This window comes from Trachypithecus francoisi, unplaced genomic scaffold, assembly GCF_009764315.1.
Source record: "Trachypithecus francoisi isolate TF-2019V2 unplaced genomic scaffold, Tfra_2.0 Contig01436, whole genome shotgun sequence".
NCBI lineage: Eukaryota > Metazoa > Chordata > Mammalia > Primates > Cercopithecidae > Trachypithecus > Trachypithecus francoisi.
In genome coordinates, this window is record NW_022681430.1 from 2,316,184 (window position 1) to 2,333,614 (window position 17,431).

A 17,431-nucleotide genomic window follows, 5' to 3' on the forward strand; every position below is an offset into this window, starting at 1 on the left:
AGTAAGGACATAGTACACATTCAAATAAATACCCATTGAACTGAATTGCTCCTGCAGGTCTGTCTGGTAGACCTAAAGAGTCATTGCTAACTTCTGCCTCTTGGCACTTTCTCACCCACATGGAATCTCTCCGCTTCCTTCTGCCAGCTCAGCTGCATGCATGTCCCTCCAGCATCTCTCCTCATTTAATTTCCCCACCTGTCCAAGGACATTTAGTTTCTCCCTCAGCACGGAGCACTGGCCATACTCTCTGATTATTCTAAGTGCTTACTTTTCACTCATCTATATTTCATAGTCACTTTAATAAGTTAAGTTCCTTAAGGGCAAGATCCATATTTTTAATTCTCAAGTCGCAGCAATGCCATGTGTCTACTTCACTGTTTTTTCACATAATCTGGAATCCTAACCAGATATGGGTTAAATGAAATGTCTGCAAGTGTATCTTTGTACTGCAGGGCAATCATTGGTTTATCCATCCACTCATTTAACAGGCATTTCCCAAGCACCTTCATGGGACAGGCCCTGCAGATTTGGGATACGGCAGCAAATAAGCAGATGATCCCCACCCTCGGGGAGCTCACATTCTAGTGAAAAACTGTCACTGAGCACATAAAGAAAATTCAAAAGAATTGAATTAAGCAGTTGTTTACTGTTTACTGAATATTTCCTGAACAGAAAAAAAGTTGAGTACTGAAAATGAGTAAGGCTTTTTTGTAACTAAACATTTTATTTTGCATCATAGAAAGAAAACAGCTACTGGAGTTGGATTTGGAATGGTATCCCATCACTTAGAAAGTCTTTAATATAGCCAAGTCTCAGTTTCATCACCTGTAAAATGGAGAAAATTGTGTAGGACTGCCGTGAGGATAATCTGCAAACTGCATCATCCAGTGCCTGGCACATGGTGGCTCAGTGAATCACATATTGTGTTCTTTTATTGTAATTTTGGTTTACACCCAATGTTGGCTATGGGAGTGGAAAGGGAAAACAGATGAATGTAATCTGAAACAATCCATCCTTATCTCAACAGAAAGAGGACTTGCCAGACCCACGCTCTGCAGAACTGTACGAATTCCGCTTCAGTGACTTCCCCATTACAGAGCACGGATTGATTCAATGTGGAATACGACTGTTTTTTGAAATAAATGTGGTGGAGAAATTCAAAGTACCTGTAGAGGTCAGATGGTATTTAATTTAAAATACTGTGTGATTCTGTGGCTCTGCTTCACTGATGTTTTCTGTGGTTCAAAAAATGGACTCAGTTTGAATTTTAAATTATTATTAACTTTCTGAATACATCAGCTTAACCCCTGTCAACAAGACCAACACATCTTTTTAGATAAGATTGCCATAGACCTTCTAACCTTTAGAATTCTATTCCAAAGTCTGAATGGTGTCGTCTTCTTTTAGGTTCTTACCAGATGGATGTACACTGTGAGGAAAGGGTACCGAGCTGTCACTTACCACAATTGGCGGCATGGGTTCAACGTGGGACAAACCATGTTTACTTTGCTGATGGTAGGTGCAGAGGATTGTAAATCCTTGTAAACCTGCAGATTTCCCATTTGAGCATGGTGACAAATAGGTATGGTTCATCATTTTAGATCAGTAATTTAAAAATTCAGGGCACAAACCCCTCTCTGCTGCAGATGAGTTCCAGGGAACGTGGGTATCCTTGAGCACCGGTGGGATGATCACTCAGACATTCACATACTTACCTTCTTAAAGGAAAGTTCAGTCATTACCCACAATGCTACAATACTCACAACAAATAAAGTGAACTTGCTCCAAAAACTAGTGGGCCTATTCTCTACTGTAGGCAGGCCTTGCTGCACTTGGTATAGAGTATGTTAATTCAAATAAATTATAGATACATGTATTTATGTTATTTTTTTTTAGACAGGAAGATTAAAGAAATACTATACGGATCTTGAAGCCTTTGCCATGCTCGCTGCTGCTTTCTGCCATGATATTGACCACAGAGGCACTAATAATTTGTACCAGATGAAGTAAGTGAACACATGTGCAATGTTGACCTGTATTGGTGGACATTGGAAGGTACTTAGAGTGAGAAAAATGCTTCTCCCTATTCCTTGGCCCAGTCAATCCCTCTTTGCCATGTTTGGAAATCCCAGGGCTGGGTTCTATTCCCTCCCAAGCTTCTGCCTTCACGATAACATTGCTCTTTCTCCCTAGGTGCTTATATCTGCCTTTCCTTTCTGTTTTCATTTCCAGATGTGCCTCTGCCTTCTTCCTATAGGCCTTCAGGCTTTCTTCTCTCAACTTTGTTTAATCAGGGTATTGAATTCCTATATTAAAGTGCATGAATCTGGCTGGGCACGGTGGCTTGCGCCTGTAATCCCGGCACTTTGGGAGAGTGAGGCGGGCGGATCACCTGAGGTCAGTTCAAGACCAGTCTGACCAACATGGCGAAACCCTGTCTCTACTAAAAGTACAACAATTAGCCAGGTGTGGCACACCTGGGATTATAGGCACATGCCTATAATCCCAGCTGCTTGGAAGGCTGAGGTAGGAGAAATGCTTGAACTCAGGAGGCGGAGGTTGTAGTAAGCCAAGATTACGCCACTGCACTCCAGCTGGAGCGACAAAGCGAGACTCTGTCTTGAAAAAAATAAAAAATAAAAAACAAATACATAAGGTACATGAATGTTAGGCTTACACTTGTACACTCCTATGGAATACTCCCCAGCTCAGGCTAGAGGACACTACCCTTGGGCTCACTACCCTTCACTTCCCTGGTCTTTTTGCTTCTACCAAACTCTCCTTCAGCTGGTCTTCTATCTTAACATCGATGCCATCTTTCTCTCTTGCCCCAAGAAAGGAAGTACAATAAGAAGGGTACAGGCTCTGGGCTCAGGCAGATTTGGATTCACTGGGTCACAAGTTATTTAAGCTTTCTAAGCCACGATTTCCTCATCTGGGAAGTAAGAATTATAATAATGGTACCCAGAACATAAGGTTGTTGTAAAGATTAAATGCGATCATGGATATAAAGCCCTCAATTCAAGGTAGGATCTTGGCAGTTAATAAATATTAGGTATGATTGCCAGGCATGGTGGCTCACGCCTATAATCCTAGCACTTTGGGAAGTTGAGGCGGGCAGATCACGAGGTCAGGAGTTGGAGACCAGCCTGGCCAACATGGTGAAACCCCATCTTTACTAAAAATACAAAAATTAGCCGGATGATGTGGTGTGTGCCTGTAATCTCACCTACTTGAGAGGCTGAGGCAGGAGAATTGTTTGAACCCAGGAGGCAGAGGTTGAAGTGAGCTGAGGTCACGCCATTGCACTCCTGCACTCCAGCCTGGGTGACAGAGCAAGACTCCGTCTCAGAAAACAAACAAACAAACAAGCACTAGGCATTATGATTACTATTATTGTTATGATGTCATTGGCACTCTTCATTCACCAGCATTGCTCGTGGCCAGCCCAGCTTCTTGATAATGGGTTTTAAGATGGTCTATCTGCCTTAGCCACATTTCATTCTCATTTCTGACACATGACCTACCCCTCTCCAGAAGTAGTGAAGTGTTGTAGACAGAACAGTCTTTGGAGTCTGGGGTTTGTGAGGACCAACTACTTCCTGATTGGGGATCTTGGACAAGTCATTTAATCTATTTGAGATTCAGTTTCTTAGCTGTGAGATGGATAAAGTATTGACCTCTCAAAGATTGTTATGAGAATCAAATGAAATTACATATGTGAAACCCACTTGAGAAAGTGCCTACTAGGCAGGTTTCACATATATAATTTCACTGAGCGAAAAGCACTTTATAAGCAGTGACTCCTCATCTTCAGCAATTCTGCCTACTATTAGACTCTGTCTTGAAAAGACGATCTCCATTCAGACTTCAGGCAAGAGACATCTTCATCTCAAAGGTTCCAGCCTATACTGGCCACTCACTCCTCCTGAATCCAAGTCCCCTGACAGTCATTGAAGTTCTGGTCCTCCTTCTTGATCAGTAGTATACTAGCCAATTCAGTTCCAGAGGAACAAATTGAGCATCTATTGTGTGCTGGAGACCAAGCTAAGGACTTGATACCTACCGCCTCATTTAACCTTCACAGCACAGTGAAGGGAGGTACCATATAGGAGGTACTATTATCCCCCACTTTAACTGATGAGTCAAAAGATGAAGTCAAACCTTCCCTAGGTTACAGGAAGTAGCAGGATTGAAGTTGGCATCTTGCCTCCAGGTTTGCAGGAAAGATGCATGCAGCCACACCCTGCCTTCTGCATTGGTCGGGTTTTCTTTCATCATTCCTCCTCTGTGAACGCAACTGTAGGAGCATGTGGTGACAGAAGGGCTTCCTGACTGCAGACTGTCAGTGTGTGTGTGAATGTCTGTGTGTGTATATAAATAATAAATATTTTTTTGAGACAGGGTCTTACCCTGTCACTCAGGGACTGCAGTGGCACGATCACGGCTCACTGCAGCCTTGACCTCTGGAGCCCAAGCAATCCTCCCACTTTAGCCTCCCAAGTAGCTGGTACTACAGGTGTATGCTACCATGCCTGGCTAACTTTTAAATTGTTTTTGTAGAGACAAGGCCTCCCTATGTTGCCCAGGCTGGTGTTGAACTCCTGGGCTCAAGCAATCCTCCTGCCTCAGCCTCCCAAAGTGCTGGGATTACAGGCCTGAGCTACTGTACGTGGCCAGCTAAATCTTTTTTTTCACTAAATCATTTGTGAGTTGGCTGCAGATACTAGATTTCATTCCTAAATATTGCAGCATATATTTACTAAGAATTAGGACATTCACCTACATAAACACAATACAATGATCACCCTCAGTATTGGGACAATAATATTATCTAATATAAAATGTTTATTCAAAAATTTCCAATTACCACAATAATGTCCTTTATAGCTATTTTTTCCTTCTAATTCAATATCTAATCAAGGAGCACACTTTGCATTTTGTTGTCAAATATCTTTAATCTCCTTTAATCTGGAGTAGTTGCTCAACCTTTTTGTGTGTTTCAGGATGTTGACGTTTTGGAAGAGTCTAAGCCAACTATTTTGCAGAGTATCTTTCAATTTGGATTTAACCACTTGTTTCCTGATTAATAAATTCAGACTAAACATTTTTTGGCAGGAATACTACATAGATGATGTTGTGTCCTTCTCAGTGCATTGTGTCACGAAGCCCATGATACCAATTTTACTTACGGATGATGTCCAGAAGATCTCTTTATGTAAAGGAACATTTTCTCCTTTGCAATTAATAAGTAATATGCAAAATGTTATTTTGAGATCAGATGAATATCTAACTTCCCAATAACATTTTTAAACTAATGTTTCTAAACCTAAAGGAATTAAAGATACCACTCCTTTCTAACTAGAATTGAGCTTTATTCATTTTTTAAAATATAGATTTTAAATTGCTACATAATAGAGTACATACTTTTGGGGTATATGATACTTTGCTACATTCATATGATGTGCGATAGTCAAATCAGGGTAATTGAGATATCCATCACCTTGAACATTTATGATTTCTTTATGCTGGGAATATTCAAATTATTCTTTACTAGCTATTTTGAAATATACAATAGGTTGTTGTTTGCTATAGTTACTCTATTAATTTATTGAACATTAGGTCTTATTTCTTCTACCTACCTGTATATTTGTAACCATTAGTCACCAGCCTTCATCCTTCCCACCTCCCTACCTTTCCTGGCCTCTGATAACCACCAAACTACTATCTTCAAATAAAGAAAATGTGGTGTGTGTGTGTGTGTATATATATAGATATATAATGGAATATTATTCAGCCACCAAAAAAAATGAAATCTTGTCATTTGCATCAATATGGATGGAACTGGAGATTATTTTGTTAAGTGAAATAAGCCAGGCACAGAGAGTCAAATATCATGTTCTCACTCATATATGGAGGCTTCAAAAGTGGATCGCATAAGATAGAGAGCAGCTTAGTGGTTATAGAAACTGGGATTTACTCATTTTTAAAAAAAATCTCCAATGCCAACACAGAGCAGTTGTTTAAATATGTGTTAAAATTATGATCAATTGTAATATTTATTAGATATGGCCTAATTATTCCCCAACTAAAGTATTTGCTTTCCCCGACCTGCCAGTAACCTGGCAATGACCTCTCCCAGACCAAAGTTTTGTTCTCCATGAAATAAATAAAACTTCTCTACTAAGGCTGCCAGCCATGTTTTTGATTTCTTCTTTCTTTAAAATTTATTCTATATTTTCATGACAGTCTTCACATAATCTCTAGACCTTTGATGTCAGCCTCTTTTACCCTGAAGGCACTGAAGAAAAACAGGGTACAAAAGACTGGGACCCCTACTTATATAAAACTGTGATCTAATTGTTAATAAATGGGAACTCTCAGCTTACATTTATGTCACTGTCTCGGGGGAGGAGAGAAATGTTACCTTATAGTGCTTTTCATCTTGGTTCTATGCAGATAATCTATGGGCTTCCACATGTTTGCTATACGTTTTATAAGTCATAGTCCACCACCATAAGCCCCAGGGAACTTAAAGAATTTAGATACACGGAGCTGAACTCCTTAATTTAAACAATTCAATCATTTATGCATTCAACAAATTAGGGTTTTTTTTTTTCCCAAAAGAGCATATTCTCATCTTCTAAATCTAGAAAATCTTTTCCAATATGTTATTTTTGACCACTTAGATAATTGAGTGGGGAGGGAGAAGACAGACATTAAGAAAAATCCTGAAACAATAAAGATTCTGTATTATAGGAACCTATGTGTAATTTTTAAACAGCTAGAATCATGGCATATTGTTTTCCTTCTAGATCCACGTCTCCATTAGCAAGACTTCATGGTTCTTCTATTTTGGAGAGGCACCACCTGGAGTACAGTAAGACTCTGTTGCAGGATGAGGTACGTAAACCTCTCTTTAGGATAGTTAAACACAAGTTCTGGATCAAAGCACTAATCCACAGAAAATGCCTGGAAAAAGAGTGGCCTTGAGTTATAGCAGTTGATAGTGTATACCCTTATTGAAGTCAATGGATAGAAACTGCTATATTGAAACAGTTTTTGAACAACCAAGTTGGAAGTAGCTGAGACAGGTGAAGAGAGCCATGGAAAGTCACAGAATCTCTGTGGGTCTGTAGGGAAAGAAGAAAAAGCTTATGGTGGATGCAAAAAGGCTCTGTGCACCCCAAGCATATATAAATGTAAAGGGGAAAGGAGGTAACATGGTCACTGATTTTCTTATTCATTCATGGGGCATATGCTGTAGGGCATGGTCTATGCCTTTAAGAAAGTCAAGCTTTCATAGTGGAGTGTATTCACACATTCTTACATTGCCATAAAGAAATACCTGAGACTGGGTAATTATAAAGAAAAGAGGTTTAATTCGCTCACGGTTCTGCAGGCTGTACAGGAAGCATGGCAGCATTAACCTCTGGGCAGCCCTCAGGGAGCCTACAATCATGGTGGAAGCTGAAGGGGGAGCGAGCACTTCACATGGCCAGAGCAGAAGGAAGAGAGGTGGCGGGGAGGTACCACACACTTTTAAACAACCAGATCTCATAAGAACTCACTCAGCATTGTGACCGAGGAGGATGGGGCTAAACCATTCATAAGAAACACCGCTCCCAAGATCCAATCACCTCCCATCAGGATCCACTTCCAACATTGGGGATTACAACTGAATATAGGGTTTGGATGGGGACACAGATCCAAACTATATCATGGAGGTAGGCATGACTTAGCCACCATCAGAGAGGCACTGAACCATGCTCTGAGAGTTCCAAAGGGAGAAACCACATTTGTGTGAAGACTGTGGCAGCAGAAAGGGGCAAAGAGGGTGGGATCAGAGATGGCTTTCTGCAGGAGCGGCTCTGAGCCCTTTGAATTCATTGTGAATTGCACATGTTCCGTACTACTAATCTTCCAGAGAGGGTAGTCATTCTTCTTCCCTTGATCAATTTTATTGAAGGGATATATATGGGCATGTGGAAAGTTGTGGATGTTGTCTAATTACACTTTCTTAAGAACGTTCCAAACCAAAAATGATTAAGGTGAGTCATTAAATTGAGGGGAGCACTGTTTTGTCACAAGCAGTGAACTTGTTTAGAATCACATGCTCACTAGGATACATGAGCCCTCTGGAGAGTGGGCTTTTCTCAGTTTTAATAATAATCTTCTATTAAAAGCTCAGGGAGAATATACAGAAAGATATCCAAGTTTAGAGAGAATACTAAATTCTTCTAGGTAATGAAAATCCAAGATGGTCCTCATAAGCCAAGCAGGAAAATCTCATAAGGCAGAGCAAATGGAAAAACAAGAAAACTGCTTGTGTTGTTTTAACAATCTGTGATTGACACAGCACCCCACACCATTGCCATCCCAAACCTGCTGTGGCATTTCTAATTCTGCAATGCTCTTGGCAAAGCGCTAACCTTGTATGAGTCCAGATGGTGATTTTCAGAAATGGGTACCTGGACCAACTCTTTCGGACTCATTAATTTAACAGGGCAGGGCCAGGCAGGCTATTAAGGCACAGATCCCAGGCCCCATTCTCCACTTACTGACCAGATTTTCTGGAATTTGGGCCTGGGAATCTGTATTGCGAACCAGAACGCTTTTAATTCTGATATGCAGACAGAATCTCTCCCTGCAGCAGAATTCACAGCATAGGTAACACCTGTTCTATGAGAATTAAAAGAAGAAGCGGAACTGAAAGTAACTCAGGAATTTAAGAGTAAATTGTTATTACCTAATTTGTTAAAAGTCTTTGTTTTGCTGGTTGGGACAATCTTTGGTTTCTGAGTAAGAATTTTCTGTAAATCTCACTGTTTACATGATACCACAGTGAGGTAGTGTCAAATGTCATGTATCACATAATCATACAGTTACCTACTAAAACAAAATACAGTTTTAAAACACCTGCCAAATATCTAAATGCTTAACACTGGAAGGCTCCTAGTATCTTAAATGTTTTTCCTTCTGGGATTTTGCAGTTTAGAGTAGAGTTACAGTTTTCCATCTGAAGTTTTTTAATGTTATTTACTTTGCAGTCTGAACTGGCTTTGATGGCTATATAAAGACTTATTATTCTTTCTAAAGAGGAATATTGCATCTCAGTAATCTATACCATCTTTTCAAGGACCTCTCTGTAATACCATTCAATCTGCTAATTGCAGACTTTTAAAGCCTTGTCAATAGAGTCGCTAGGCAATGCAGTCACACACAGCCTGTTTATGAGCAGTCAACTTGGACATACACACAAAAAGACTGTTACCTATCAGATATTCTTTTTACATTTTGGGGAGACAATGTAGTTCTTCTATTTTTTTCATTGTCTAAAGAAAATATACACACTAAAAATTTTAATTTTTTTAAATAAGGGAAATCCTTGGGATTTATTCAGTAATTTCAGCATTTGTGGGCATTACTCAGACATTTTGTTTTGCATATTATAAGGCTTTGAACTGCAATGTCCTTCTATCCCAGCAGAGGTGGATCCACTGCTTTGAGGAACAGAACTGCCTGTACTCTAAACCAGACAGAAATCAATGGTTTAACCTGAATGAATGGGTGGAAACCTTGTTAGCCGAATTTGCATGAGTATAAATTTTAATACTAGAATATACTATAGAAATGACAGAATATATTGCTCAGCATAAATAACAAAATCCTGTTATTATTCAGAACATCTCTTTCCAAAGTGTATGATAATTTTATTTATGCTTTTTCATACCAACCCCATCAGCCTGCCTCATTTTACACCTAGAAATGTGAAGGAGAAATCAAATACCTTGTGCACTGCCAGTAGCAAAGCAAGAACACGTTGGCAATATTCTCTTGTGGGCGTCACAGGGACCACACTGAAGATTAGAATGGCCTGTACTTTCCCTGGCCTCAGCTAACTCGAGAGCCACAATCTGAATGAATTAAAGCCATTTCTACCTGTTTGGGGTGTGCTATGCAGAATTCATATTTCTATTGCCATTTTAATAGTCAGGGAAAATAAAACAGACTCTTTCCGTGAGCAAATAAAAGCAGCTGAGCAAGTCAGGGCCCGTGGCCAGGGACTGGGAAGTAGGTCTCCTTTCTCGTCTGGTGCACCTGTCTCCACATAATGTCTTCAACACAATGCTCAAAAACAAATGGAATCTTTCTTACTCACATATGTCTTCAATATTCATTAATAGTTGCAAAAGTTACACAGGCCCATTATAAAAATTCAAACAACAGGAAAAACATCACAGTCAAATATTTTTAAATTGCTTCAAATCCTACCATCCAGAAATCAATATTCATTAATGTCTAATAAACCTCATTGCAGCCACCCTGTGGATATATACAGGAAGTATGGAGAGAAGGGACTTTTGAAAAATGTGATCTCACTACCCAAGCTCTTTTTTAAAGTCAGAATTGGTTTTTAATAGACTTCATTGAAGTATATGTACAATAAACGGCATCTCTTATTTTATTTTTGAGACAGAGTCTCACCCTGTTGCCCAGGCTGGAGTGCAGTAGCGTGATCTCGACTCACTGCAACCTCTGCCTCCTGGGTTCAAGAGGTTCTCGCACCTCAGCCTCCCAAGTAGCTGGGATTACAGGCCTGCACCACCATTATCGGTTAATTTTTGTATTTTTAGTAGAGGCAAAGTTTTGCCATGTTGGCCAGGCTGCTCTTGAACCCCCTGACCCCAGGTGATCCACCCACCTTGGCCTCCCAAAGTGCTGGGATTACAGGCGTGAGCCACCACACCTAGCCTAAACTGCATCTCTAGAGTGCCCAGTTCCATGAGTTTTGACTCTTTTATATGCCTGGGAAACCAGCACCACAATCAAGATGCAGAACACTTCTATCACCCAAGTAATTGTTTGTATCATGCCCCTTCACAGCACATCCCACTCTCCACTCCCAGCCCTAGGTGGCAACCATTGAAATGTTTTCAGTTGCTATGGATTAGTTTGCATTTTCTAGATTTTATATAAGTGCAACCATATAATTAGCACAATACTAGAATAATTATGCAATCAATCACACTCTTTTGCGTTAGTTTCTTTCATGCAGAATAATAATTTTTAGATTACTCATGTTGTGTATATCCATGATTCATTCTTTTTTTTAGAGATGGGGTCTTGCGCTGTTGCCCAGACTGGAGTGCTGTGGCACGGTCATAGCTCTCTGCAGCCTCAACCTCCTGGGCTCAAGCAATCCTCTTACCTCTGCCTCCCAAGTAGCTGGGACAACAGACATGAATCTCTATACCTGGCTAAATTTTTGTATTTTTTGTAGAAATGCATTCTTGCTATGTTGCCCAGGCTGGTCTTGAAGTCCTGGGCTGAAGCAATCCTCTCTCCTTGGCCTTCCAAAGCACTAGGATTACAGGTGTGAGCCACAGTGCCTAGCCAATTCATTCTTTTTCATTACTAAGTAGAATCTCTTTATCTTAAATAAAAGGTATTGCATTTGACTTTATTTGAATTTAACAGGAGAAATGTTTTTGAAATGGAAGAAATTGCAGAACTTCACATAATGGTGTCTTTATCACAAGAAATGTCAGCTCTTAAAGAGCCCTCTAAAATGAGTAACAAATGACTATGAAAAATTATGAAAAGCTGCAGCTGAGCATTTAGAGGTTTGACATTTTTAAGCTATATGTGTTAACTTTACAGTATCTACTAACTCCCTTCTATGAAATATGAAGGAATTGGCATACTTTTTCCCACATATCTGTTTTATATGGTATTATTTTTTACCATTATCAATATTTATAAAATTACATTTTGCTCTGTAATTTCCACTACTGTTTAATTCAACTTTTAATTGAGTCCAGTACTTGACTCTACATTTTCATATAAATTTTATAATTGATTTGTCAATTTACCAACACACATACACAAACTTGTTGGTATTTTGGTTGGAATTGCACTGGCTCTATGGATTGTGTTCTTGTGGTCATTTTACGCATAGGTTTTGCACTTATTCCCCTCTGAAAATTACTCATCCCTGAATGGAGCCAACTATCTGCTGAGTACCGTGGAGAAAGGGCAGGAATGAGCTGGGGAAATCCTCAGCTTCCAATTTGTTGCTCAAACATTCTCTCACCAATTCTAAGGAACACACCTGTATTAGTCTGTTTTTACACTACTATAAAGATATTACCGGAGACTGGGTAATTTATAAAGAAAAGAGGTTTAATGGACTCACAGTTCTGCACTGCTGGGGAGGCCTCAGAAACTTACAATCATGGCTGAAGGGGAAGGGGAAGCAAGGTATGTCTTACATGGTGGCAGGCAAGAGTGTGTGAGAAAGAGCGAGGAAATGGCACACTTAAAACCATCAGCTCTTGTGAGAACTCCCTCACTATCACAAGAACAGCATGGGGGAACTGCCCTCATGATCCAGTCACCTCCTTCCAGGTTCCTCCCTCAACACCTGGGGATTACAATTCGAGATTTGGGTGGGGACACACAGCCATATCAACACCTCTTTGATTTTGTTTTCTGGAAGTTGGTAAAGCTCATATTGAGTGAAGCCCATGAAGCTCCAGGCCCTCTATTTGGGATCTGGTCATTGCTGTCTGCCTTCCCTCCTTCACTTCTTGTTACCTATCGCAATCTCTTTGGTCTAGGAGATTGAGTATCAGAAGTCAATACAAATGTACATCAGCATAACTTCTCCATCAACTTCTCTTCTACTGTTGTTTTGTGTTGTCAAAGTAGGTCTTGAAAGGACTTCCTTGCTTCTCCTGTGTGCTGGGCACATCTTGAGACCTCTTGCTCTAATTAAAGGATCATTGAGTCTGTGTTTACTTACTAAGCAACAAAAAAAACCAACTTGTGTGCATGTGTGTATGTGCATGTGTGTGCACGTGTGTATGTACTACTTTGTTCCAAAGAGGATTTAATGGAGCTTCGAAGAATATATACAACACTAAAGAAAATGAGGACTAATAGAAAAATAAAAATGAGATGAAGCATAGTAGAGGCCATACATACCCAAAATATATAAGATAAGGTACATAATGTACCTTATTGTATTTATCAGACATGGGCCACAAATTTGGCCAAAATGTTTATCAGACATAGGCCACAAATTTGGCCAAGTGCTTTCTAGCAACTAAAACAAAAACAGGAATGGGATATTTTATATGAATCTATATCCACAACTTAGTAAGTCAATTAGAAGCTCTTCTTTCAAGAACCTCAGGTGTGAAAGGGAGAACAGAGAAAATCTAAAAGAATGCAGTATTAAGAAAGAGTTTTTCAATTAGGAGCCTTATACATGTTTTTAGATAAAAATGAAAATGAGTGAGAAGAAAAAGGTATGAATGAAATGCAGATATGTAGTGCTATATACAAAGGAAGCGGTGCTGAAATCGTCAGTATAAATCCTTTTTCTTCATTATATCAATTTTTAAAAATCCAGTATTGACTCATTTTGAAATGTAAGAGAATTTTTGATAATCTGTCAACTTTAATACAGCTGTTGTATTATTTTGGATTAGAAAAAGGTATAATAAACAGTATTTGTCGAATATGTTTCTATGTATTTCTTCATATGTAGCTTTTTCTTTCACATTTATTAAAATAGCAACAAGTGTCCAGGTTTACAAATTAAGCAATATGCACTAAAACAATTGGTGCATAATAAATTTGATTTATTTGATTGGTTGTAGATTATATACTCTGCACCATCTGACACTTGGTAGAGACGAGGAGGTCTCCGTCCCAAGGAATTACTTCTTTGAATTCAGCAGTCTGTTTTGCTTGTTAAAATGATTTAATGTGCTATAAATGTTAGCTTGTCTAAAAGTTTAAGGCATTTTCACACATTCCACCCCTCCCCCTACTTTTTTCCTAGTATAGCAATCAAGGTTGGCTTTAACTATTATTAATTTGCCAAGTATGTACCTGAGTCACATAATAAACATTACTTTGGGAACATAGCAATGTTCATCAGTGAACAAATAAAGTGATTCCCTGATGTCAGTATGCCACTGGATCACCCCAAGTCCAAAGGGAAGGTCATCATTGTTCCAAAATCAGGGCCAGGTTAAGTGGGATCAAAATGACCCCGCTTACTTTTCCCCTCCCTGGTAATCCAGACCAGGTTGAAAGAACCTGTATCCAGAAGATTTGGTTCAGAGATTCTGGACTGATATGTCCAATAGGCTTCTGTGAAATGTCCCAAGTAAGAAATTGATTTTGGGGCCGGGCACGGTGGCTCACGCCTGTAATCCCAGCACTTTGGGAGTCTGAGATGGGCGGATCCCTTGAGGTCAGGAGTTTGAGACCAGCCTGGCCAACATGGTGAAAACCCATCTCTACTAAAAAATACAAAAATTAGCTGGGCGTGGTGGCGGGTTCCTGTAATCCTAGCTATTCGGGAGGCTGAGGCAGGAGAATTGCTTGAACCTAGGAGGCAGAGGCTACAGTGAGCTGAGATTGTGCCACTGCACTCCAGCCTGGGCAACAGAGTGAGACTCCATCTCAAAACAAAAACAAAAACAAAAACATTGATTTTGATCCAGATAATCTTTTTGTTTATTGTAATTTAAACTGGTCAACACCCATTGTTTCATTCTAGCTATTTTAAAAGTTTAGTTGCTATGATGAACTCATTATGTTGACAAAACAAATCACAATTTTTCTATTACTTATATATGCTTTGTAAAACACCACTTTTCTTGTCCTAGAAAATGTTATAAAAAGATGACTTAAGTGAAGAGTTATATAAGGCATAGTGTAGTGTCTTAAACTTGAGTTCTTGTCCAATTATTGCTTTCTAATATTTCAATCTTCTGAAATGACTGATAGCCATATTTGGTGTTAGGTTTGCAATTCTATTTTTACCTGGAGCTAGCCTCACAACTTTACATAATAATAATAATGATCAACAATACATTTTAACAGCAATTTACAGTTTTAAAATGTATTCCCAGTTGTCATTTCATTTGATTCAGCATTCCACAGATATTAATTGAGCAGAGACTAAGTGCTAGGCAGTTAGGTGGGGCAGCTGTTATTATGCCTATATGAGAAAACAAATGCTCACAGATGTTAGGTCTCTAGGATTATACGACTGCCAAAGTGGGGAAGCCAGGAAATGAACCTGGGTTCCCTGTTGAGAGGTAATGTAGTGTGATGCAGAGATTAGGAGCACAAACTCTGGAACCATGCTGCACTGGTTTAGACACCAGTTCTGCCACATTCTAGCTGTTTAACCTCGGGCAAGTTACTACTTCACCTCTCTGTGCTGGGTTCTGTTGTGAAGAGATAAGAATATTCACAAAGCACTTAGAGCCTGGTAGGTAGCAAGAATTAAGGAAGTGTTTACTGTTACTATTTGGTGTTCAGGCCAGTATTGTTTTTGGCATTATGCTACTTCTCTCCCCCAGCTTTATATTCTCATTTTCTTTCTTTCTTTCTTGTTTTTTGAAACAGGGTCTCGCTCTGTCACCCAAGCTGGAGTGCAGTGGCACAGTCTCAGCTCACTGCAACCTCCAGTTCCCAGGGTTAAGCAATCCTTCCACCTTGGCCTTCTGAATAGGTGGGACCCCAGACACACACCACCACACCCAGCTATTTTTGTATTTTTGTATTTTTAGTAGAGACAGGAGTCTTACCATGTTGCCCAGGCTGGTTTTGAACTCCTGAGCTCAAGCCATCTACCCACCTCAGTCTTCCAAAGTGCTAGGATTACAAGCATGAGCCACCATGCTCAGCCCAATTCTCATTTTCTAGAACACTAAGAAGTGAAGCTGATCTATATGTGAAGAGAGGTAAAGAGAAACTCTTTGAAGAAAGGTCTAGTTAAGTCTTGGTAAAATAGAATTGCATGAAAATATTTTAAGGATAACATGGAAGGATTTCATTATTTTTTCCTACATATACATGAGTATGAGTGTAATTTGCAATTTCTGAAAGAGCAGTGGTTTCTATGATCACTCTAAAATTAGCTGGTAGATAAAGTAACATGTCTGACAGTTGGACTTCTCCCAGAAATTCTTTATTAAAGCTCCTCAATTAATAACAAGCACATTTTAAACCTATTGTTATTTATTTTAATGGTCCTGGAAGAAAACATTTATTTACTCCAAAAACTTAAATACTGATGACATGAATATTGGCTAACAGTATCTATTTTTATAGTTTAAATTAAATTATCTTACTCAAAGTACAGTAGAGGGGTTTACTTAGTCCATGAGATAAAAACTAAAAGCAAACAAAACAAAACAAAACAAAACAAAAAAAGCAGGAAAACAAAAAACCAACCAACCAAAAGATGTTGAAAGACTTTTAGATTTTCTTCTTGTTAAGCACAGTTTCATTTGTTCAATCGGAGGCAAATTATTGATTGCATTTTATTGTGAATTTTCACCTTACAGAGTTTAAACATCTTCCAGAACCTAAATAAGCGGCAGTTTGAAACAGTTATTCATTTGTTCGAGGTCGCAATAATAGCAACTGACCTGGCTTTATATTTCAAGTAAGTACATAACTCTGCACAGTGGAATGCCCTATACTCTGTGTGGTTTTGCCTTCCATAAATTATCTGTTGCATTAATGTTAAAAGGCATTTATTCACACACACACGCACAGACACACACACACATACACATTTGCTTTCCTTTTGGATTACCAAGTAGAGTATCTTCAAGACAGATGCCTGCCGGTAAACTTACTAGACATCCAGGAACACATTTTAAAAACATAAGCTCCTAATATTAAGTAGGTTGCTAGCTGAAGAAGTTTGAATTGAAGAATATGCAGCCAAGTTTGTGCCTTGCCAAAAGAGTGAAGCCAAGAGAACTCTCAAGGTGGCTTTTTGTCTAGGTGAATTCTCTATGGTCCAGAATCTGGTATTTTCATGTTTCGGGCTCAGAAATTTAATTCTGTCAAAGTCTGGGAGCTGAAAAATTTTGGTGGCATTGACACACATTAACCAAACTTACAAAACTGAGTCATACATAGCAGAGAGCCAGCCTATTTACAACAGTAATATTGCCAAGGAGACCAGACACGCCCAGTATCTCCACATTTTCTCATAAGTGAACTATAAAGTTGCTTGGTGAAAATGGATTAGAACAAGATGAACTAGTTACAGGATCCAAATATTCAGTGGCTTGGGCATTGTCAAATTATGCCTTTCTGATCCTTCTTCATTAAATTTTTATTATTTATTATTATTATATATATTATTATACAGGTCTCACTCTGTCACCTGGGCTGGAGTGCAGTGGCACCACCTCCGGTCACTGCAACCTTGGCCTCCCAGGTTCCAGCAATTCTCCTGCCTCAGCCTCCTGAGCAGCTGGGACTTCAGGCTCCCACCACCACGTCTGGCTACTTTTTGTATTTTTAGTAGAGATGGGTTTCACCATGTTGGCCAGGCTGGTCTCAAACTCCTGACCTCAAGTGATTTGCCCACCTT

General features: G+C 39.3%; 1 protein-coding gene across 1 annotated transcript in view; it reads left to right on the top strand.

Moving 5' to 3' along the window:
* The window catches only part of PDE6C (phosphodiesterase 6C), a 54,768-nt gene that overhangs the window by 27,392 nt on the left and 9,945 nt on the right, over positions 1 to 17,431 (top strand). The window contains exons 12-16 of the mRNA XM_033224851.1: positions 1,031 to 1,177; positions 1,411 to 1,518; positions 1,900 to 2,009; positions 6,819 to 6,906; positions 16,386 to 16,486. Coding sequence (XP_033080742.1) covers positions 1,031 to 1,177; positions 1,411 to 1,518; positions 1,900 to 2,009; positions 6,819 to 6,906; positions 16,386 to 16,486 — 554 coding nt within the window. The remainder of the gene's footprint in view (positions 1 to 1,030; positions 1,178 to 1,410; positions 1,519 to 1,899; positions 2,010 to 6,818; positions 6,907 to 16,385; positions 16,487 to 17,431) is intronic.